The sequence below is a fragment of the Sturnus vulgaris genome, chromosome 28, assembly GCF_052056855.1.
Source record: "Sturnus vulgaris isolate bStuVul1 chromosome 28, bStuVul1.hap1, whole genome shotgun sequence".
Classification (NCBI taxonomy): Eukaryota; Metazoa; Chordata; class Aves; order Passeriformes; family Sturnidae; genus Sturnus; species Sturnus vulgaris.
The window spans coordinates 6,372,001-6,394,349 of NC_142270.1; the positions used below are offsets into that span (position 1 = coordinate 6,372,001).

Sequence of the window (22,349 nt, forward strand, 5' to 3'; positions counted from 1 at the left end):
TCTGGTTTTTTGTTTGGTTGATTTTTTTTTTTTTTTGAAAACAGCACCCTTTTAAATTGTCACTTTATCTGTTGATACACATATGAAATCCTATTCCTGAATATTTAATACAAAATAGATGTCTCCATTTTCAGGTATTCATCATTTTGTCACGTGGAAGCTCTTGTTTTGGAATATTTTATTTGAGAGCATTACAGAAATGCTGTATGGCCCCTACTCAATTTCAAATGCCCTGAATGAAAACTTTCCAGAATGCCCCTGTTCCGACCTAATTCAAACCATACTGGCACCAGCTAAAGATTAGGAATACTGTACCATCCACCTGGTACCGTATTTTAAGCAAAAGATTTTTGAGTGTAGTCTGGCAACACACCCTCCCTCATAAGCCTCAGGAGGGCCCAGGGATGCCTCCAGTGCTACTGCAGCCTCAGAACCCAGGCTCGTGGGGAGCATCCAGCCCTGCATCATCACTTGGACACTGGCCCAGCAAAGACTGAGCATGACCCAAGCCAGCCTGTCTGCACGGGAGTTCATTCCCCCTTGGCATGCCTGGGAAATCCTCTCGTGTTTATCATCTCCAGCTGATCGAGGGGGAGCAGCTGAAGCAGCAAATAATGAAATTCAAGTCTCAGATGCTTTCATCCCTTTGCTTTTTATTGACCAAGTGATGGGTTTTATCAATCGTTTAAATAAACAGGCCTCTGACGGGCATCCTGGCAGAGCCTGCTCGGCCAGCAGAGAGAGCAGGGGACAGGGACAGCAGGGACACGGGGACAGCAGCGAGGCCGTGCCGCTCGCAGCCCGCACTGCGCACCCAGGACACAGGGCGCAGGTGTGACACTGTCCCTGAGCTCTCTGCTGCTTGCCCGGTTTAGCTCCCCGGTTTCCCATACCCGCAGCGACCTGTGCCCTCGCTACCGCTGGGCAGCTCAGAGCACCCGGGCAAAGGGCGACAGGGCGCCAACGGATGCGTGTGCGTCAGCACACCGAGCTGCGATAAAGCTGCGGGAGCGCCGGTCTGTTCGCAGCGGCTCCGGTTCCTAAAGGAAGCCATGAAAGGGCTCCCCGGGCCAGGGGCGGCGGCCCCGGGACGGAGCCGGTGCCCACGGGCCGGGCGGTACAAAGCACGGCCGTAGGGGGAGTGGCGCTCCCTGAGCGCGCCTGAGGTTTAAGGGAGAGCTGTACACCCAATGGGACATGGGTACTTCTGCGCATGCGCACTCCTGCTGCTCAGCGGCCTCCGGGACCACGCCTGCGCACTACTGCGCCTCGTGTCGCCTGGCGGCACTTCCGCCCTCACCCGGCATCGCCCCGGCTGTTTTGCGACAGCTGTAAGTGCGCGGGGCGCCCGGCGGAGCGGCGGGACCGGACGGGACAGGGGCGGCGGCGCGATGAGGCCGCAACAGGCGTCTGTGTCGGGCAAGGTGTTCATCCAGCGCGACTACAGCGGTGGGACGCGCTGCCAGTTCCAGAGCAAGTTCCCGGCCGAGCTGGAGAACAGGGTGAGGCGGGGCGGGCTGGGGCTGGCGGCGAGCGCGGCGCATGGAGCCCTCACGACGGGCCAGGCTCGGGCCTTACGGGCCTGCGGCCAGGTGGCGTTCGCAGGTGGCCTGCCCCAGTGGGAGCTGGTTCCGCGGGTTCCCTGAGGGCGGGGTAGCATCTCCTGCATGAATCTGTAACCGAGGCCGTTCAGGTGCAGGAGCGGACGTGGTTCCTCCCCCGTGTCCCCGTCCCGGACTGTGGTCAGTCCTGGGGAAGGCGGCTGGTTTGCAGCAGTAGAGCAGAAAGTACTCGTTGTGTCTGTGAGAACAGAACCGGCTCTGTGCTCTCAGGTGTTAACGTTGTCCTCTCCCTTGACGTCCTGCCGAACCCGCTTAGAGGCCTCACAAACGCTGTCTCAAGTTCTCTCGTTTTGGTCAGTGCTATCAGATGTGGTATCTTAAGCTGACAGTCAAACAAACACACTTTCCTACTCTCTCATTCGGCTTTTTCTCTTCCTTGTGCCTTTGTTGTGTTTTGTTGAGGTTGTGTTTGGTCAGCACTGCAGCAGCACTGAGGCACTGTGGGTATAGAGTGTCCATCCACTCGCCTGTTCATTTTAACCCAGCACATCCCTGTGTGTGAACTCCGTTTTTTTCACAGTTGAACTGCGAATTTGCTTAGGTGTGTTGCTCTGAATGGTTTTGTGTCCACATTGTGTTTGAATTCAGACTCGGTCTGAGCACAGGACAGGTGTCTAACGAAGAGCTGCAGGTCTGTAACTTTGTGTGTTTTGGGCTGGGGCTCTGAGCACAGTGTAGACGGTCCATGAGTGGAGGTGGATGTACAGGGGTACCGGTGAGTTCTGAAGTGTGCAGCCAGCAGCCCCGCTTGCTTTTCTTGCAGATTGACAGGCAGCAGTTTGAGGAGACAGTCCGGACACTGAACAACCTCTATGCAGAAGCTGAAAAACTTGGGGGCCAGTCTTACCTTGAGGGTTGTCTCGCCTGCCTGACTGCCTACACTATCTTCCTGTGCATGGAGACACACTATGAAAAGGTATGTGCTTGTTTCCCTTTCAGCCTGCAGGCAAGTACTTGGTTCTTGGTGAGTTTCCTGTGACTTGCAGTATTTTGGTACAGATTCTGTGCAGATGTATCTCAGACATGCTGGTACTGGTCAGTTTGGGTCCCACGGGGGTCACCCTGAATCCTGTGGCAAACGCCTGCATTGTGCAGCCGTGAAACCAATTGTGTGTTGGTTCTTACATTGCCATATCTGTGATACCATTGGAAACAGTTGTGACTCATGTGCTGTTTCATTACCAGGTTCTAAAGAAAATTGCTAAGTTCATTCAGGAACAGAATGAGAAGATCTATGCTCCTCAGGGCCTTCTGCTGACAGACCCTATTGAAAGAGGATTAAGAGTTGTATCCTTCTGTGACTTCTCACATTGTCTCCTGCCTTGTGCTCCTCGTTTGTCTCAGTGAGGCTACTCTGCTCATGCTTGATCTGAGATATAGAATGGGTAATTAGTCTTGTTGCTCTTTGTTGTGTCCTGGTCTCCAGTCAGGTTTTAGTATGTTAAGATTTGGCTTTCCTGCCTTTTTCTGGGTATGTTTTCATAGTCTCTTTATAGCATATTTCCTTAACAGCTTTTCTGTGCAGATTGAAATTACCATTTATGAAGACAGAGGTTTGACCAGTGGAAGATAGAACTGTGGCGTCTCAGGTATGTGTTACCCTTATCTCAGATCAATCTCAATACCTTTGTGTGCTCAGAGGATTGGGTGCTGTCATGCTGAGAATTTATCTCACCCTTGTATGTAATCAAAGACTGTTCACATATATCTGTGTGGACCAGCTCTTCTTGGAAGTAAAAATATCAGTACTGGGCATGATGTTGCTGAACATTACCTTGAAGAAATTTAGGTCTTGCTCATGTAAATATGCTAACTTAATTCTTCTCAGGTTGGTAAAAAATGGACTGTGTCCCTGGGTGTATTCTAGCATACAGAGCCTTTTTGTTACAGTTTTTCATTTGACTGCTGTTCTAGTTATCATGTCTTTACTTGTGATGCTTTCAGGTAAGAGGGGCTAGCAGCATTGAAAAGCTCTGCTGAGAGGCTCTCAGTTCTCTTGATGCTGTGGGGCGAGTCACAAAGTGAAGAGTGTTCACAGGACTTGGGCCCCTGCTAATTGTATCCAGTATAGCCCACCAAAATTGGTAACTGTGACTTTGCTTTTGGAAAGCTCACGTTGGGATTGGCTCCCTTATGTTAGGTGCTCTGCAGGTCCTGGGATGGGAGTGTTAAGTTCGGATTGTTGGCAGTGTATATAGAAAAGAGTGGGAAATATTTATGCCTGTTTTGCATAAAGAAGCAAACAGAAAAGGTTTTTATTTTTTTTGGACAAATGAAATCAAGAGTTCTGGGTTCTGCTCATGCTGCTCACCATAACACATGATAACTTGCTCCTCCTGCCACATTCTTCCTGCTACTGTAAAAAGGTTTGTGTAGGGGAGCTTTTGGTTTGATTTAGGAAGAGTTTCTAACCATATGAAACTTCTTTTCTAGATGATAGCTCACTGGTGGACTTGCTGTACCAAGGTTCCCCTACCTCCTACTTTAGAGCATCATTCCTTTCTCTGCTGCCAGATCCACAGTGCCATCTACTACAAGGACTAACTTCCTCAAACTGCTCCCCAGGGGGTGACCTAGCTGGTCAGCATCCACTTTGCAGTAGATTTGGAAGCAACAGGATCACTTCTTAGTGTTTGTTTGTTTTGTTTTGTTTTTTTTTTCAAGAAAAGGCAGAAGTGGTAAAGCTGTGTTCTCTCCTGAAAGACATGGGACCCTCAGCCCGACAGCGGTTTAGTTTTAGTCCTGTAAGTGCAGTGCTGTTCCTCCCTGATTCTTAAACCCTTCTGTGTGTCAGTTGGGCTTTGGAAAGCTCCAGCTCAAAGTTGGGAATTTGCGTCCAGTTCAGTGTTAGAATGCAGAGATACACAGTGCCTCTTCCCCGTGAGGAGTGACTCAAGGCAACATCTGTTGTGCTGATCCTTGTGGAAAACCAAAAGGCAAAGTGTTCCTTGTGTTAATGTCTTGGTTATCTCTGGAGAGGGGTATAGCCATACTCTAGCCCTGGTGGTTTTTCTGCCCCTGTGTCTGTGCTGTTGTTGGCCCCATCAGTGCTCACCAAGAGGGGCCTGGTCAGCTATGAAATAGTGAGCACAGTAAAGTGGATGCTGAGCCAATAAAAATAACAATTCCCACCCTTCTCTGATTAATATGTGAAGTGTAAAACTGTTTCTTTATGGATTTCTTATATATAATTTATAGGAAAACATTGATTTGACAAGCTGTAAGATACTGTGTAAGATGGATTTCTTAATTCTGTCTGCTGGCACACATTGAGGAGTTGAGCTGTGCATTCCTTAGTGTCCCTGTGCATTGCTCAGCAGTACCTGCACGAGTGAAGTTTCCCACAATCCAAGCTGGCTGAATTCTTTCTCTTCCATACTTTTCCTGTATCAAAGCCCAGGTGTCCTGGTAAGAGGGGCCAAGTGTCGGTGTCCAGTTGTGGAAGGAACTCAGGCGTCCAGAAGAGACGCATAGCAGGGGTGGAGGGGCTGGATTGGTTGTAGGTGGTGCAGCAGGTGCTAATACTGGATATGGAACTCCAGGCTCATTTCTCAGCCACTGGGGGTTTGAGATTTGATGAATATTTTCATTGTATAAAATTTGTTTTTTCTAAACTGTAACAGTGTTTGCCTTTCACAGCTGTTGCAATATTGGCAGAAGTACTGATGGATCAGTAAACCTTTTCTTAAACTGTGTCCAGGTCTGTTCTGGCAGCGCCATGATGTGGGGCACGGGGTGACTTGGAGCGGCCAGAACCGCCGGGCTTGGGCTGTGGTGCACACGGGGCTGTTCGGGGTCTGTGGCTCTGGCTGGAGCGGGGCCAGTGGCCACTTTGGGGGTGGGGGGGGGGGGGGGGGGTGTTGGGGGAGGTGGGTGTCAAATCTGCTGAGCCCTGATTGGCTGGAACAGCTGCAGCTTCACTCCCCTCCTGATTGGCCCAGAAGTTGCACCTTGACGCTGCTTCTTGATTGGTCAAGACGGCTTCAGGCTGATCCTCCTCCTGACTTCCGAAAGAGTTGCATTTCCTGCCCGCCTCCTGATTGGTCGAAAAGGACGCATTGATTCAATCCGCTTCCCGATTGGCCGAAGAAGCGGCGGTCCCAATGCGTTTCCTGAGTGGCCGAGCAGCCGCAGCGTGATTCCCCATCCATGTTCCAGGGCTGCTGCGCCTGCGCCGTCGCGTGGGCTGGGCTGGGCGGGGCGGTTGGCGGGAGCGATGGCGGCCGCGGCTGGTGGCGACTCGGACGGCGACAGTGAGGAGCTGGTGCTCACCCCAGCACAGCTGATCCACAGCCTGGAGCAGGTACCGTGGGCTGGAGCGACGGGCTCGGGCCGGGGGAAGCGGGGGTTGCTGGGCGCACTGGAGCAGATGTGGAGCGGCGGGGACGTGGCCGTGTTTTTTCCCTCTCGCTGGTGAGATTGTGTAGCTGAGGTCTTCCTCGCTTTCACTGACAGCGTGCCTTCTTTCAGGCCTGGCTGAATGAGAAATTTGCTCCAGAACTGCTGGAGAGTAAACCTGAAATCATCGAGTGTGTTGTGGAGCAACTGGACCATATGGTAGGTTCTCCTGTCTCGGGTGGTGATCCAGGCAGGCCCTGGGTGCCTGGTCTGGCAGATACATGCCTGAGTTTCTTTGAGAGGGGTGGGGGTGTCTGCTTCCTCGTCTCTGAGACAAAGCTTCCCTGAGTTTATTCTTTGAGTTTTCCTTGGAGAGGGGCTGAAGTACAAGGAAGCAGTGTGTTTTGGGTCGTCAAAAGCAGCCGTAGTCTGATTTTCTGGGTTCTATGAACAAAACTTGTCTTCCTCTCTGTTTCTTGTTGTTTGACATTTCAACCATTTAATTTCTCGTTGCTTTTTCTTGCAGGAAGCAAATCTGAAACGGGCAAAGAAAGGAGACCTGAAGATCAGTGTTCACCACATGGAGATCGAAAGGATCCGTTTCGTGCTCAGCAGCTACTTGCGGTGTCGACTGGTGAAGGTAATGCATGCTGTGCAGCCCAGAGAGTGAAAAAGGGTAATTTCAGGAGGGATTTTTACCTACACAGAGCTTCCTGCCTCAGCACAGCATTTAATTAAAACATGTTCTCTCTCTGTTCTCTGAAATGTAACGTGATTAATTTCTTGGACATGCTTTCGTATTGTAATGAAGGAAGATCACAGCAGTGTTGATCACAACATTGTGAGTGTTGTTTGCTTCATCTAAGCCTGGGGTGGCACAGCTGAATGCTGTCCCATTCTGCCAGAGTCCTGCTGTGTGCATGCATGGTTGTATAGCTTGGTGTTCCTGTGTAATGTCACAGTTAGTTCAGGAGCAGGAATTTGGGCAGGCTCGTGGGAGAGATCTGTATAATTCTTTTGGATTGTGTTCCAATATTAGATAGAAAAGTTTTTTCCCCACATCCTGGAGAAGGAGAAGTCTCGACCTGAAGGGGAGCCCGCCATTTTATCACCAGAGGAGTTTGCTTTTGCTAAAGAGTGAGTAGGTTTTCAGTGTATCTTCCTCCCTTTTTATAGATTATAGAAACTTACCTGTGTGTTTTGGTGAAGTTCTTGAGACTGTGAGCCTTAGACTGGTTTGAAGTAAGAATTAGTGTGTCTTACCAGGAGGTTTCCTTATGGGCAAGAAAGGATCTGAAACAGAATAACTCTGGTGACTTTGAGTCCATTACCAGGGCAGGCCAAGGGCCTGTCTTTGGCTTTGCCTGTGGGATGAGGAGCTGTCCTTTACTCTTGTTTTGAGTCAGTACTCTCACTGCAGATTTGTATTTGATTAACCAAGTGAAGATTTCAATGGTTTGTTTCAGGTATATGGCAAACACAGAAGCTTACCTGAAAAATGTGGCCCTAAAACACATGCCACCTAACCTGCAGAAAGTGTCTCTCCTAAAGTCAGGTGAGTCCACCCAGACTTCAGGGTAATCTGAAAATTGTAAAAGCAGGGGGAGGTGTGAGGAAAGCTCCAGGGAGCCCCAAATGTAAGGGCTAGTCCCCTACTTGATGTGATAATAATGTTGTAGCATGTTGTAATGTTCCATGCTGCTGCTGGGGGAGCATGTTGGCCCCTGCTGTCAAGTGCTGTCTACACTGACATGACACTGAGCACATGAATCTGGTTAGAAGCTGGCTGTAAGTTTTCTACCTATCAGACTCCTCGGAGTTCTGTAAAGGAACATAAGTGAGGGCTGAGCTTGTGCTCTCAATCTGTTGTCTGCAGTTCCAAAGCCCAACCTGGACTCCTTTGTGTTTCTGAGGGTGCTGGAGCGGCAGGAGAACATCCTAGTGGAGCCAGAGACAGATGAGCACAGGTAGGTGGGCATTTCTGCTTGTGGCACAGGTACAGTCAGTGTCATGGAGGGTGTGGGCTGCAGCTCATGTCCCGCCTGTCTCTGCAGGGAATATGCCATCAATCTGGAGGAGGGCTCGCAGCACCTGATCCGCTACAGAACCGTGGCCCCTCTGGTGGCTTCAGGAGCTGTGCAGCTCATCTGAGGGGAGAGGTAAGTGCATGGTGACAGGAACAGCTACTGCACCATCTCCCCTGCCCACCCCACCACAGTGGGGCTGGCAGAAGCTCCCCATGGGGCTGCCTGGGCCAGGTCCCCTCCCAGGACCAGGTCCCCACTGACATGGCAGAGCAAAGTGGCATTGGAGGTGAGTTACCACAGTGTTGTACCACAGAGGCCTTCATTACCCTCACAGCTCATCAAGCTCCTGATTGCTTGTGACATGCTTAGCATACAGCCATGCAGTCCTTTGGCACTCCTGGGTGAGGAACACTTGTGTCACAGCGCAGTGTCTGGAAAACTTCAGTGTGTCACTGGTCGGTTGCCTTGTTTAAGAGCAGTGACAGATAGCATCATGAAAATGGATCAACTGTGGTCATGGGCTCAGGAGAAAGTAATTTCTTCTGTGTGTCATCTGAATACCCTCCCTGCAGAGCATGAGGGGTTCTGGTGCAGCTTCAGGTTGCATTTGTGAGAGTAGACACTGTCGGACTCTCTTCTGTAGAAACCACTGCTAAGGGAAGTGGGACATGCAGTTCATTTTTGAAAAAGCAAAAGCTCCTCTGGCCCTGCTGCTCCATGCAGACCTCCTCTAGTTGGAGGAGAAGCCAGGGTGTTCTGTGATAGCTCAGAACCTGTTAAGTGTGTGGGCAGACAAGGGCTTGTGTTCCCTGCATGAGAGGTGTCTGGGGAGCATCTTTCTCTACAAGGCTGGGGGTGACACAGGACATCTTGTAGTGTGAGTGCCTTTGCATGTGTGGTTTATAGTCTTCCTAATTAATCCTTTTAGGTAAAGAAGATTCTTTCAAGTATAGACATTAGAGGGGGCTGGGTTTAATCCTTAGGAATCAGTAGAATGTTCCTCTGGACAGCTCCCCAGGAAGGGCTTGTGAATTGTGCCCTGCCTGTATTTACAGCCAGACAGCTTCACAGAGGTGACTGAAGCTTCCAGACAAAATCCTTGTTAATCTGCTGCTGTGAAAGCGTGCTCCACAGGATCTGCCTGAGGAGTGTGTAGGTGGCACGTCTGCAGGCTTTCTCCTTGGCCCTATTCAGTTTGACTGAATGCTTGTCCAGTCAGCTTATACGTGCCCCACTGCTGCGTGTCACATAGCTGCAGCAGTGTGAGCACGAGGGGCATCTGTCCTCTTCTAGTGGCTGAACTTTAACTGACCTGATGGTTTCCAGAGTGCCTTTGGTGCAGCTCGTGTCTGAAGCTTGCAGCTGGCATATGGCTGTGTCTTCACAGGCTAGGCAGGAGAGTGGAGATGGCAAATAGCCTGAGATCAGTCAGGCTCCAAGTGAGAGTCAGTTGTGGCACACCTGAAAATGCTACCTGCCTTTGTGTCTTTTCATGGCTAAATAATTGGGACGTCTGGGGAACTGCTAACACTACACCTCTGTTCTGTCTGTGCTGAGGGAAGGAGAAGTGTCCACAACCTTATTGAGAAAATGATGGTTTTGGCTTGTACTTTTAGACAGAGGAGAAGACACAGCAGGGCATCCACCTTAACCTGTGCTATTGGGAGAGAATGGGTAGAGTAGGAGCAGCTCTTCAGTATCCATGGGTTCTGCTGTTAAACTTGGGGTCCAATACATTCCTTGTTCTCTGCTCTCCCACGAGTGGAAATAGCTTGGGTTTACTTAGCGATTAGCTCTGAACACAAAGTAGGTGGATGCTGGAAGGTCACAGGGAGGGCACTGATGGTGAAATGCTGCAATTTCTCTGCCAGAGCCAGAACTTCTCTCCTGGGGGCCAGAGAAAGGGACAAGTGGTTTCATTGCTAGGAAGACTCATGTTTGTGTTGGCTACCCCAGGTGGCTGAAGTGAGGGGGTTTGCACTGTCAGCCCAAGACAGTGTGTTGAAAGATTGTTTTTGCATAATGTTTTTGCCAGCTAGGCACTGGGTTCAAGCTCACTTTGGCCATCCTGTGAGAGGTGTCGTGCATTGGGCTGCAGACTTTAGACCTGGTGGTGATGGAGAGCCATATAGAAATACTGATAGGTCAGTCAGCTGTGTCATGAGCTGATGAAAATCTGTGCTGTCAGCAGGAACAATCAGGGCTGCTTAACATAAATGGCTAGACAGCTCTGGGTAGATTAGCAAGGAGTACAAGGCAGGGGTGATCTGATTTAGGTGACAGTCTTTACTGTCAGGGAGTCACATGTGAGCTGAACAGTGAGGGTGATTTTGAATATAGATGTCAGGGACACCACAGTGTCTCTTTCGTGTTTGAGTATGAGCAAATTTTCTTCTCAGTGCACACATCTAGGGTAAGAAGCTTCTGAGCTGCTAGAGGATGAGCCAACGGTCTGGGGTTTTCTCTGCTTAGACACCCTGGAAGTAGCTGTCTTTGGACAAGCATCTGAAAAGGGGTATATAAAACCAGTTCAAACCTCTTCCATTAAAGATTAGGTAAGAGGAACATGCTCCTCTTTGTCCCAGAGCTACTTCCCGGTGTTGATACCCGGTTTTAGTCGTCCAAAAGCACTCGTGTTTTTCTGGCACCGGGACCCATTTCTGTGCTGTTCACCCTGTTGGCTCCTGCCTGGCGCAGTAGAAGGCCGCGCTGTGCGCTGTCCCCGAGCCGGTCCCGGTACCGGCGGGTGTCCGGGACGCGGTGCCGCTGCCGCTGGGCCCGGTACGAGCGCGCCCCGTGGGGGGGCGGTCCCGGGCCCCATTGGCCGCCCGGAGCGCGGCGTCGGCGCTGATTGGCTGGCGCGGGGCGTCCCGGCCGCGGGCGCTCCCACGGCTCCATTGACGCGGAGCCGTCGCGGCGGGAGCGGAGCGGGACGCGATGAGCTGCGGCGAGTGAGCGGGGCCGAGCGCGGGTGGGGCGGGGGGGCTCTCCGGGGCCGACGGCTGGGGCCGCGCCGCCTGACCCCCTCTTCGCTTCTAGGCTTTTCCAGGTGTGCAGCGGGCGGGCTGTCTCCTCCCCAGCCATGCCCGTAGACCTGGCCGTGCGGCTCTGCCTGAGCCACTCGCCCCCCATCCGCAAGCTGCTGAACTCTTACGAGGAGCTGCGGGGCAACCGAGGCCGCAAACCCCTCCGATCTTGTCTCAACCAGAAGCTGAGCACAGAACCTGAGCCAGAGCGGCGAGACAGTACCAAGAGCTGCAAGGGCCAGAAGAAGAAGCGGGTCGTGTTTGCTGATATGAAGGGGCTCTCGCTCACGGCTGTCCGCTTCTTCTCAAAGATTGAGGAGGACCTCTGTGATTTGCAGCATGCCCTGTCAGACCTTGCCTGTTTCCGACCTAGGCTGTGGGACTTCCGCCCAGAAGTGTGCAGGTATGTGCTGGACTTCCCACAGCCGTCTGCAAACTATGTGGCTTTCCGCAACAGCCTGCACAGCAACTTTGTCTGCCTGGAGAGCTGTCTGATCCAGGACCGTGCTCTGTCAGGAACAGTGAAGGTTAGAAACATCGAGTACGAGAAGAAAGTGATGGTCCGTATCACCTTTGATGGCTGGAAGAGCTTCCGGGACATCTCTTGCCAGTACATGCACAGCACGTATGGCTCAGCTGACACAGACATCTTCTCTTTTGAGCTTACCCTGCCCAAGCCATCCATTTCCCATAGGGGCACAGAGTTCTGCATCTCCTTCCAGTGTGGACAAAAAACCCACTGGGACAACAACCATGGGAAGAACTACAAGATCTGCCATGTGAGCATGATCCGCCCTGCATCCCATGCTGTGAAGGGTGCCAGCAGGGCCTGGGAGCATCTTGGCACCTCTGGGGCTGCTGCTCTAGTCCTTTCTCACCTGCAGACCTGGCGGCATTCAGAGACCCAAGCTCCTTATTGGTAGGAAGGCAGGGTGGGGAGAGATGTAGGTGCCCTCCCTGTCCCAGCTGGTACAAGGGAGGATGCTGCTCATGGTTTTCTTAGCTCCTTCATGGTTTGCTGTCTATGAGCAGCTGCCAGTCTCTGCAGAAGCTTCTTCACTTCTTGCTGCTGCTACCGAGGCTGGAAGCTGCTGCTTGAAGTAACTCCTGCGTGTAGGTTCTCAGGGCAACAGGAGAGTAGGGGAGCGACCAGAGAACGGCTGTGGCTGGGACCCGCGGCCATGTCGGAGCCATCCCGGGGGCCTATGCTGCTCAAGTGCCTTGTGTGGAGGGAGCTGCTGCGGAGGGGACACGATCCTGGCGCTGCCGGGGCCTCCCGCTGCAGGCGCCCTCCAAACCGCAGTCCTGAGAGGGGCTCACCGCGGGGTTCCTGGGCGGGGAGCGGGGGGATGCGTCCGCTCGTTGGTGCTGTAACGGGGAGTTAATAAAGTGACGGCGCTTCGCGACTCTTGCCTCCTCGTCCGCCTGCCCGGGGGTGGGGCCGGGCCGGGGCCCTCAACCGCGGGCGCGGGAACGTCGCGGCCGCGCAGGCGCCCTCTGGCGGCGGCCGGGGGGGGGGGGGGGGGGGTGAGGAAGGGGGGGAGCGGGGTGGCCCTACGGGCGCGGTCCCGCGGGCGGCGCGCTGACGTCACGCGCGGGGTGCGGGGGCGCGCACGGCACGTGGCGGGGCGGAGCGGGGCCCGGCGGCGGCGGCGGCGGCGGCAGGTGAGTGACCGCCCGGAGCGGCCTCTGCAACCCTTCCCGCCCCGCACGGGCCCGGCACCGCCGCCTAGCGCGGCGTGCGGCCAGGCCGGGGTGCCCGGACATGGCGCGGCGCGCTCGCACGCCGTTATCCCCGGCACCGCGGCCTCCCTATCGCGTCGCGGCCGTGCCGCAGTGCTCCCCGTGCCGGCCCCGCGCGCCCCCGCCCAGCGCACACCGAGGGCGAAAGTCGTCGGGAGGGCCGGGCCTCGGCCCTGCCGTGATCCGCCGCGCTCCCGGCGAACAGAGCTGAGATCGACCCTCGCCGCCGCCCCCGGTCTCGCTGCAGCCGCCCCGGCTTCGGGCGGGCCGCTGCGCTGGTCTGCCGGCCGGGCGGACGGTGGTGACTCGCTGCCGCCCCGAGGCAGCGGCGCGGGCTGCGGTCTCTGTGCCTGCCGGGCCCGCCCGGCTGCGCCCCAGCCCCGGGGCGGTGCCGCGGCGGGGCCGGGAGCCCGCGGGCAGCACTGCAGCACACGTGGGCTCTGCCGTGGCGGGTGACACGGGGCGGGACAGTCATAGCTGAGCTCCTCACAAGCGCGGCTGCCGGCTCAGGGGGCCGGTCTGACCAGTTTACCGGCACGAGTCCTGGTTCCGATGGGTGACAGCTGTGACATAATGGGCAGCTGCACGTGTGGCTGACGAGCTGCCTCTCCCAGTACGTGGTCTGTGTGTGTGCCTTTGAAGCACTAACGCTATTCTTAACACTACTGGTACAGCAGTGTTTAACGAGCAGCTGGAACATAGTGTACGGGGGAACAAGAGGATCTTTACGCACTCTCTTTTGCTTGTGTGCTTGTCGGGTTAAATCCCATCCTCGGGTTGAGACTCCATAGCCTGGTGGAGGTGGTGTCCAGAGGGGAGTCTCCCCCGAGTAGACTCATTTTTTGTCACAAGCCAGCGTTGGCCCTGTGGGTGTGTGACCTTTGACTGGTGTCTGTACCCCAGCAAGTTCCTCTTTGACTAATCATCAGCAGTAATTCTCCCCTTAGGCTAACTTCCTGTCCTGAACTGTTTGTAAATCTGCCCTTTGTCACTGGGGATGAGATGTACAGGAGCAGAGGAAGTGATGCCTACCCAGGAATCTGGGTACCTGGCTTCCTCGGTTTTCTGAGATGCCCCTGAAATGAGAGACATGATAAGGTCTTTGTCATGAAGGAGGGGTTTTCTGTCACTCCTTTCCTGTACTTGAGACCTGATTGCAGCATCCTGTGCCATAGGTGTGGTTCTGGATGAGTCTGCTCCATCTGAGGTGTGCATGGTATGAAAATACAGGATGAATGGCAGCAGGAGGTGATTCCCAAGTCTGTGACAGTGACAGGCAGTAGCTAGAGTATCAGTCTCAGTCTTGCTGTCTCGGGAGCTGCTCTGAATTGTGTGACCTCAGCCCAAGTACTGCCTTCCAGGTTTTGGAGCCCACTGTCTCTGGCCTCCTGCCGTGCTCTCTGCATTGACATCTCTCTCATCTGCTGACTTCAGTTGCTCTCCTCCACTGCTGCTGGTGGCATGTGAGTGCCACATCTGCCAAGAAGCCAACTTGCTGTTTGAAAGCTTTCCAGGAGCACAAGCTTCATTCGTGTCTGTGATGACCCTTCAGTGTGAGTGGATGCCAGGGGCCTCCAGAGTTAAACTTGTTCCAGGCGTCATGCAAGGACCCGTGTTGGTGCGCGTGTCCTCGTGGGGAGAACAATAATAGCTCCAGTGCGGTAGGCTCCTGTGAGTGCCAACTCCCTCGATCTCCTCCAATGCAGGCTCAGGGATGGACTCCACCTTGTCCCTCTGAAGAGACTCTGCATGCTCTCAGCAGCCAGAAGGGGATTCTGCTGCCAGCTTCTCCACAAGCTGCCTCGCAGCAGGACTTGCTCAGTGGCAGCCTGGGAGGGGATCCATTCCTGCAGTTGTGTTGCTGCCGTGCCCCCCACCTGCCCATGGACAAACCAGTGTGTGTGCACCATCTGCTCTGAACTCTTTGGCCTGCACCGTCTGAACTCAGCTGAGCTCCTGGCAGACTCTTGGCTTGTTTTCCCAAGTGCTCTCTGTGATCCTGTTGCATTCCCTCTCTCAGAGCCCCGAAAGGATGTGAACTTTGGAATGGAGTCTCTGAGCACACTGCAGACTCGGTGCATTTGTGAGACTGTTGCTGAGTAACAGGAGGACTCGTTCATTGCTGCCAGCAGCCCTTCTGTCTGGCTGCAGGGCACCAGCCTTGCCTGGGCCCTTCACCATGTTCCTCCTGCTCCCCTTTGACAGCTTAGTGGTTAATCTCTTGGGGATTTCCATAACAGTCCTCTTCACTCTGCTTCTGGTTTTCATCATTGTGCCAGCAATTTTTGGAGTCTCCTTTGGCATCCGCAAGGTTTACATGAAAACTTTATTAAAGATTTTTCAGGTAAGTCATATTTTCAGAATGTTCTGTGTGTTGGTAGAGGTTTGTCCAAGCATGGTCACGATAGGAGGATAGGCTTTCGTCTCAGGAGGGCATTGTGGGTGACTGGAGCAGAAGGCTGGGCTGTGGATGTCGAGCTGCTGCCAGTTGACCTCTTTGGCTCATCTCAGCCAAATGCAGTTTACAAGACCTTTGTTTGTGGGCTGTTTTTTTCCTGTAATTAATCTAGTAGGTCTTCAATTAAAGCAGTAGTCTAGCAGGGCTCGGCAGGAATGCAGCAGGATCTGAGGGGTAGCTTGGAGAGGTTCATGTTCCAGGCAAGGTAGAGTGCTGCTGCTGCTTGGAGTAAGGTGTGATGGGGAGGGACCAGGCTGCAGCTAGCAGGTTGCTGTTCTCCAGGTCGCGTTTGGGCAAAGCAAGAGCAGAGGAGGTAAGGCAGGACTTTTGTGCTGTAAGCCCTGAGTGGTCTGTGGCCAGAACCCAGAGGTCTCATCATGCTTCTGTCCTGGAGTGTCACCTACTGAGCCGTGTCTGGACCTGCCGCCTTGGAGGACAACCAGCAGCCCTTGCCCTTGCCGACCCTCTTGGCACAGAGAGGCCAAGTGGAATTTTCCAGCTTGTTGTCATGCTGTTCCCTTGCCTGCCTTACGTGGGCTAATTTTATGGGCTGTCTGTGAGCCAACACCTCTTGAAGCAAGTTCCTGACCAGACCAGAATTTTTTATCTACTAAGAGTAGTAGGTAAAGCCTATACCACCCTACCCTGGCAGCCCAGGTGAAAGGCAAAGTGTTTGCTAGGGAGGGTTTAGGTTCTTAAATACGGAGTTCATGCTGCTAAAGGATGTAAGGTGTAGCTACTGCTGTTGGAACAGGGCTGATTGTACCCAGAGTATCCCTGTGCTGGCTGGCTTGGAATGACAGCCCTGGAGCTCAGAGTGTTCAGCTCTTTAAACTCTCGAGTCCTCCCAAAAGCCTGAGGTATCAATGGGAAGACCCTGGGCTTTGTGATGGGCTTCATTAACACAGATATCCAAAGACCTGACTATAAATTTACTGACTGAAATGGGCAGAAATTTTTTTTTAAATTGAACTTTTCACAATGTGTTCTTTTTGTTCAGTTCAGGAACATTTACTCTCAACACCTATATTGGTGTTTGAAATTATTTTTCTGAAAAAGACTGGGAAGTCTATTTCAGCTTTTATTAAAGAATCCTAGTGGTGGGATGGGGGAGCACTCATGCACAACTGGTCACTGATTTGGTGGAAAATTCACTCATTAAGTTTGACCATTCAGAATTGTATTTTGGAGGGCAATTATTTAGCATCCTTTAGCACATCTATGTTGGTGGGGAGAGAGGGCACCTGCCTGGTGCCTCTCAGGTGGGAGGCTGGGTTTGCTGCTGCTGCAGTCAGGATGGAGATGTGCTGGGCTTGCAAGCACTGCCTTGTCCATAGGCTGCTTAGCTCCTTCCAGGTCAGAACTCCTCTCCTGGCTTCTAGAATGGCAGTATATGGGCAATCTTCTGCAATCCTGGAGTTCTAGCTGCTGGCAGAGGCAGCTGCAAGGTGAGCGGGACGCTCCAGATACAATTAGCATTCCCTCATTGCTGCCTCCTGATCTGCTGCTGGTATGGGCTGAGATCGGGATGCCAGAGTTCCCAGCAACTTCCTCTCTTCACAGATCAGCATGTTGTACACAAGTCCTCCTCCTTCAGAAGCTTGTCCTTCCAGACCTATATGAATTGCAGGCTGTGAAGGTTGTTTGGAGGGCAGGCAGGGAAACTGCACAGAAATACAGCCTGCAGTTTGTGCTGGTGCCCTTGAAAATTACCTGAGAAAACAAGTAATCCTGGCACAGGATTTGGCAACCAGCTGTCTGAGGGTGCTTGCTGCTGCTGTTTTGGGCAGATTGCTGAGCTGAGAAGCAGCAGCAGCCATTAGCTGAATCAGAGGGGAAAGGATCCCATCCTGTCATCAGCCTGATGTTTTCAGCAGCAACCTGAAAACAAAGACCCTGCTTTGAATTTGGAAGAAACAAGGGTTGAAAAGTAGCACTGGTCCCCTGACCAGCTTCCTACACTGTGGTGCAGACACCCAGAAGGATGCACAGAAGCTGTGCAGTGGCAACCATGTACAAGGTACAGCACAGCTGAGAGGTCATGGAAACTGCAGAAAATCTTGCTGTGCCATCCCACCACTAAGCACTCATCTTCCCTCTGGCATTCCCTGTTTCCCAGGCCAATCTCTGCTTCCACCTCAGTTCAGTTGGGCTCATCACTCACTCTTTCAGTTCTGTATGGAAGCTTGCTGCTTTAGCCCCTTCTTCTCCCCTGAGCTGTGGTCCTTCCTGAAAGTCAGCTCTAAAATGGGCAGTAGGATGGAGCTATAGGCCTTGCAAATCTTGGTTGTCCTGTCTGTCTTACAGTGGGCAACACTGAGAATAGAGCGTGGTGCCAAGGAGAAGAACCATCCGTTGTACAAGCCCTATGTCAATGGTGAGATCCTGCCCTGCACGGGTACATGGAGTTCAAAATTATTTTGGGGAGGTGGGGTAAATGTGATGTCTCCAAGCAGCTGAGGTCTGCTGGGAAGTCTTTTCCATGTAGGAGGGAGTTCTAGAGAGCTCTGTTTCACGAGGAGGGGCAAGGAAGCACCCCAGGAGTGCTTCATTTCTAGATAGTGGGGAGGACTGGTTCATGCCTGTCTGGACTAGAGAAAGGAAGGGGACCCTGAGGCGGGTGGGTGAGAAAGGGCCTTGGCTTTTGTCTGTCTTTGAGTGGGCAAGTCACACTTTGCTCAGAGCTGCCTACGGTGTGTTGCAGGTATCATTGCAAAGGAGCCAACGTCACTGGAGGAGGAGATCAAGGAGATCCGCCGGAGTGGCAGTGGCAAAGCCCTGGACACCCCTGAGTTTGAGCTCTCGGATATCTTCTATTTCTGCCGCAAAGGCATTGAGACCATCATGGATGATGAAGTGACCAAGAGGTTCTCAGCGGAAGAGCTGGAGTCCTGGAACCTGCTCAGCAGGACCAACTACAACTTCCAGTACATCAGTCTGCGCCTCACAGTGCTCTGGGGACTTGGTGTGCTCATCCGCTACTGCTTCCTTCTGCCCCTCAGGTGGGTGCTGGTGCACGGACCTGCCTGCCAGGAAGCTGCTGGTGGCCTGGTTTTGCTAGCATGTGGTTTCTTTCTGCAGGATAGCCCTGGCGTTTACTGGCATCAGCTTGTTGGTGACTGGTACCACAGTGGTGGGATATTTGCCAAATGGAAGGTGAGCTCATCTTCGAGGGAAGAGCAGATGGGGAGCACTCCGTGCAGTTTGAGACCTGATAATACTGAAATTTCCCTACAAAGCTTTCTGTTCTACCACCTGCATACACAGCAGGTGGTCCTGGCAGCTGTCATTTTCAACAAAAGGCCTGGATGTGAGCACTAAGCGAGTGGCAGAGTGCTCAGCCCTATCCTCTGAAAGGAGTAATAACAGAAAAGAGCGAATGCCAAAATTTTATTCTCATGAGTTAAGAATCAGTGATCATAAGCTGATGGCAAAGCTCAGGACAATGCTGTGTTTCTGTAGCAGAGATGTGAAAGCTTGGCTGGATTCCACGGCCTGGGGCAGCTGGGCTGAGTGGCACTGTAACAGGGGATATTGTAGGACTGGGGAGTGATGGTCTCTGTCCTGGGCTGCAGGTGCAAGGACTTCCTGAGCAAACACGTGCACCTGATGTGTTACCGGATCTGCGTGCGTGCCCTCACAGCCATCATCACCTACCACGACAGGTAAGGCCTGTCTGCTCCAGGCTGTCCCTGCCCAGGAGGTGTTCCTGGCCGGGCATTATGCAGGTCTCATGCTTACTTCCTCTTTCTTCACCTCTGCCTTTGTTTTTCGTCTAGAGAAAACAGACCCCGAAATGGAGGCATCTGTGTGGCCAATCACACCTCCCCCATTGATGTGATCATCCTGGCCAGTGATGGCTACTATGCAATGGTAATGTACCAGCTCTGCCTGCCCAGGCCTGGCCACCTGCATGGAGGGAGCAGTAAGCTTCTTATGGGGCAGGAAGTAGGCAGCAGGAGTCCTTTGAGCATGTAGAATAACTTTCCCCTGCATGGACATGGCAGGGCACTGTCAGACTCTGTTGTGTGTGATGTTTGTGCAAGCTCAGCCTGGCACTCAAAGCAGCAGGGCTCTGTGGGCAGAGCTTTGCAAGAAGAGCTCTAGACTTTGCTGTTGATGGAATAGCAAAGCGCCTCCTCAGCTGGACCTCCTGAAAAAGCACTTGGGGTTTGCTGTATCTGTGCACCTGGGACTTCTGCTCTTAGCCGTTCCCGGGTAGGGGTAGGAAAATGAACCTCAGTTTGGCTGTGAAACGGGGCACTGCCTTGACTTTCATGTGTGCCCAGGTCTTATAACTTGCGTCTTCTTGCTCTGTTCAGGTGGGTCAGATCCATGGAGGGCTCATGGGTGTGATACAGAGAGCCATGGTGAAAGCTTGTCCCCATGTCTGGTTCGAACGCTCTGAGGTCAAAGATCGTCACCTCGTCGCCAGAAGGTGTGACAGGGGTGGGTCTGAAGGCTGGGGGAGGTAGAGGGCTGCTCACCTCCCTTGGATGAGGGCACTGCATGGCATCATAAGTACTGGGAGATTGTGCCCCTGTTGTTGGCACCCTGATAGTCCCTGGTGACTGCAGGTTAAGGACTGTGTGCTGTGTGGATTGCTTCTGGGAGCGTCTGTCCCTTCTGCTAATTTTTGACACTCTTCTGTTTAGGCTCACAGAACATGTCCAGGACAAAAGCAAACTGCCCATTCTTATTTTTCCAGAAGGTGAGTGCAACAGGGCCAGAGAAGCACCAGGTGGAGAAGGCACCTTGAGATAGCACCACATCTCTGTTCCTTTCCTTCTTACACAGGCAAGGGCTTGAGGCCCTCCACTGAGACAAAAGGGACATTGTGTCTTTAGAGCTGAGTGACCTCAGAATGCAGGAGTCACACATGATGTCCCAGCATTCTGTGCTCACAGAGAACAGGGCTTGGACTGACAGAGGAGAGTTGTTGGGTTCCTGTGGCCCTGCCCTTAAGCCTGTAGCTTAGACTTCTGAACTGATTTGCAGAGGAAAGTGAAGACTGTGCTTGCCTCTTACAGGAACATGCATCAACAACACATCTGTGATGATGTTCAAAAAGGGGAGCTTTGAAATTGGAGCCACAGTTTACCCTGTAGCCATCAAGGTATGACAAGGCAACGTTCTTAGGGCACAAGTCTGTCTGTCCCTCTGTATCTCTGTCTTGGCAGCCCAGTCCAGCCTGGTCTGAGGGCACAGGGAAGCTGAGGTCACTCCATGTAGTGCTCTGGGACAGCTGACCTGTAGCTCAGTTCGGGGTGGAAGTTGGAGCCTCACAGAGGGTCTAACCACTGCCTGACTCTTCTGCCTTTGTAGTATGACCCACAGTTTGGAGATGCCTTTTGGAACAGCAGCAAATATGGCATGGTGACCTACCTCCTCAGGATGATGACCAGCTGGGCCATCGTCTGCAGTGTCTGGTACTTGCCCCCAATGACCAGGCAGGTAAGGTGAACCCAGCCTATCTCACTGCTTTCCTGTTTGGCCCTTTGCTCCTGCTGAGCAGTCTTATTTTACCACAGCCTGAAGAGGACGCAGTGCAGTTTGCCAATCGAGTGAAGTCAGCCATTGCCAGGCAGGGGGGCCTTGTGGATCTGCTCTGGTGAGTCCAAGCAGGCTTTTCTCTCCCTGGTGCCAGAATTCCTTGTTTGGGTTCTGTCATGTGCTCATGGGCTGTAGAGCTCCATTTGTTTCTTGCTTAGGGTAGAGCAGGCCTCTGGAGGAATGTTCTTCTGTAGAAGGGACCAAAGTCTTTGCTTCTTCTGTATGCTGGGCATCAGGGCTTTATTCTGTGATTGTAGCTTGCATTGGGATGCCCTGGGTTTGACTTCTTTCTACTCAGCAAGGTGTGTTCAGCTTGGGAACTTGCTTTCCCAGGCACTAAGGTCTCAAAGCCCAGGAGGCAGGCAGGCAGGCAGTCTCCTCTAGTGGTACTAGAGTAGCTCATGTTTCTGGCAGAGTTGCTATTTAGAGCACAGTGCAGGGCCATGGGGGCAGCTCCAGGCAGAACCAGGTAAGAAAGTGATGCCCTCTGGAGACAGGTGGTCTGCAGTGTGCCCTGGCAGCATGTGGTACAGGGGCAGCTGCCAGCACTCACTGGAATTCTGACTTGCCCTGAACAGTCCCAGACAAAGAGGTGCCTGCCTGCAGCCTCTCTGACATGACTTTCTCCCCAGGGATGGAGGACTGAAAAGAGAGAAGGTGAAAGACGCCTTCAAGGAGGAGCAGCAGAAACTCTACAGCAAAATGATTGTAGGCAGCCATGAAGACCGGAGCCGCTCCTGAGTCTGCTGCCTCCAGCACTGCCACTGGGGCTGGCCAAAGCCTCCAGCACCAACCAGGGCTTGTTTGGAGCAACTCTGAATCTTTGGACTTGGGCTACTCCAGAGCTGCTTGGACTCACTCTTTCATCCTCTGGCTGTTGTTTCCCGGAGGCACTATTGCTGCCTGGAGTCTTTAGGCCTTTGGCAGCTCGTGGCAAAGATGCCTTCTTGTTACTGTTACAGTGAAGCCCCTTGCAGGGGCAGTATTAAATGAAACTCTTACGGTGTCGTGTGCTTCCATCTGGTGTGTCCAGCCCCAGGGAAGGACTGGTGTGTTGTGCGTGTGTGTCAGTCACAAGTCTGCCATAGCACAAAAGCTGATGAGCTGTGCTGAAATTGGCTGCCTTGACAACCAAGCCTTGACAATCATCATAAACCTGTGCCCCTTGTGTGTGAGGCATAAACCCCTTAGGAGCAGAATGTGGTCTCTCAGGCCATTTCCAGATCCACTTCCAGGAGAAATATTTTGCCATCTTCCTGTCAGCTTGACCCAGACTCTTCTACAGTACCAGCCACTTCTCTGCTCCTGCTGCAGTAAGGATCATACTCCTTGGAAACCTCCTCTGTCCCCTGGGGCTGTGGGGTACCAGGTGTCACTGCAGTGGTAGGTGGGGCTCCTGAGGAATCTGTACGTGCTACAGTGGCAGCCTAGGGTATGTAGGAGAGCCCAAGACTTCATGGTTAGGGCAGAAAATCCCTTTTCAAGTCTCTCCTGAAGGAAACAGTGGTATCTGACCTTGTCATGTACACACATGCATAATATCAACTTGTTGCAAGAAAACGGAAATCTTGTGCTAGAGGTG

The 22,349-nt window shown here is 52.9% G+C and overlaps 3 protein-coding genes and 1 pseudogene across 5 annotated transcripts; all 4 read left to right on the forward strand.

Moving 5' to 3' along the window:
- The first annotated feature begins 1,260 nt into the window (after positions 1 to 1,260).
- On the forward strand, positions 1,261 to 5,317 carry GOLGA7 (golgin A7). Its single transcript, XM_014890867.2, has 5 exons — positions 1,261 to 1,502; positions 2,386 to 2,538; positions 2,808 to 2,909; positions 3,148 to 3,211; positions 4,056 to 5,317. Exons 1-4 carry the CDS (start codon positions 1,392 to 1,394, stop codon positions 3,193 to 3,195), a joined length of 414 nt encoding a protein of 137 aa, XP_014746353.2. The 5' UTR covers positions 1,261 to 1,391; the 3' UTR covers positions 3,196 to 3,211; positions 4,056 to 5,317.
- Positions 5,318 to 5,788: 471 nt separating this feature from the next.
- On the forward strand, positions 5,789 to 12,419 carry GINS4 (GINS complex subunit 4). The gene is made up of 8 exons (XM_014890865.2): positions 5,789 to 5,925; positions 6,093 to 6,179; positions 6,487 to 6,600; positions 7,000 to 7,097; positions 7,427 to 7,515; positions 7,837 to 7,927; positions 8,015 to 8,119; positions 11,027 to 12,419. The coding sequence occupies exons 1-7, from the start codon at positions 5,839 to 5,841 to the stop codon at positions 8,109 to 8,111; spliced, it is 663 nt and encodes a 220-aa protein (XP_014746351.2). The 5' UTR covers positions 5,789 to 5,838; the 3' UTR covers positions 8,112 to 8,119; positions 11,027 to 12,419.
- LOC148221009 (protein phosphatase 1 regulatory subunit 3C-B pseudogene) lies at positions 11,070 to 12,419 on the forward strand (annotated as a pseudogene). The gene has a single exon (XR_015808648.1). The product of XR_015808648.1 is annotated as a protein phosphatase 1 regulatory subunit 3C-B pseudogene (transcript).
- Positions 12,420 to 14,700: 2,281 nt separating this feature from the next.
- Positions 14,701 to 21,774, forward strand: GPAT4 (glycerol-3-phosphate acyltransferase 4). 2 transcript variants are annotated; one of them, XM_014890856.2, is made up of 12 exons: positions 14,701 to 15,100; positions 17,522 to 17,591; positions 17,919 to 18,216; positions 18,296 to 18,370; positions 18,790 to 18,879; positions 18,994 to 19,087; positions 19,537 to 19,652; positions 19,870 to 19,925; positions 20,245 to 20,330; positions 20,540 to 20,668; positions 20,746 to 20,825; positions 21,400 to 21,774. In XM_014890856.2, exons 1-12 carry the CDS (start codon positions 14,936 to 14,938, stop codon positions 21,506 to 21,508), a joined length of 1,368 nt encoding a protein of 455 aa, XP_014746342.1. In that variant the 5' UTR covers positions 14,701 to 14,935; the 3' UTR covers positions 21,509 to 21,774. The 2 variants fall into 2 exon arrangements, with proteins under 2 accessions (XP_014746342.1, XP_088036090.1); XM_088179964.1 differs by lacking the exon at positions 14,701 to 15,100 and adding an exon at positions 16,503 to 17,234.
- Positions 21,775 to 22,349: the final 575 nt, after the last annotated feature.

Bases quoted from the DNA above. Each gene is read 5' to 3' on its own strand.
- GOLGA7 (XM_014890867.2), top strand. From the start codon at position 1,392: ATGAGGCCGCAACAGGCGTCTGTGTCGGGCAAGGTGTTCATCCAGCGC. The intron at 2,539-2,807 runs GTATGTGCTTGT...TTTCATTACCAG, and splicing joins TGGAGACACACTATGAAAAG to GTTCTAAAGAAAATTGCTAA. The intron at 2,910-3,147 runs GTATCCTTCTGT...TTTTCTGTGCAG, and splicing joins TTGAAAGAGGATTAAGAGTT to ATTGAAATTACCATTTATGA.
- GINS4 (XM_014890865.2), top strand. From the start codon at position 5,839: ATGGCGGCCGCGGCTGGTGGCGACTCGGACGGCGACAGTGAGGAGCTG. The intron at 6,180-6,486 runs GTAGGTTCTCCT...TTTTTCTTGCAG, and splicing joins TGGAGCAACTGGACCATATG to GAAGCAAATCTGAAACGGGC. The intron at 7,516-7,836 runs GTGAGTCCACCC...TGTTGTCTGCAG, and splicing joins AGTGTCTCTCCTAAAGTCAG to TTCCAAAGCCCAACCTGGAC.
- GPAT4 (XM_014890856.2), top strand. From the start codon at position 14,936: ATGTTCCTCCTGCTCCCCTTTGACAGCTTAGTGGTTAATCTCTTGGGG. The intron at 18,217-18,295 runs GTGGGTGCTGGT...TTCTTTCTGCAG, and splicing joins TGCTTCCTTCTGCCCCTCAG to GATAGCCCTGGCGTTTACTG. The intron at 18,880-18,993 runs GTAAGGCCTGTC...TTTTTCGTCTAG, and splicing joins ATCATCACCTACCACGACAG to AGAAAACAGACCCCGAAATG.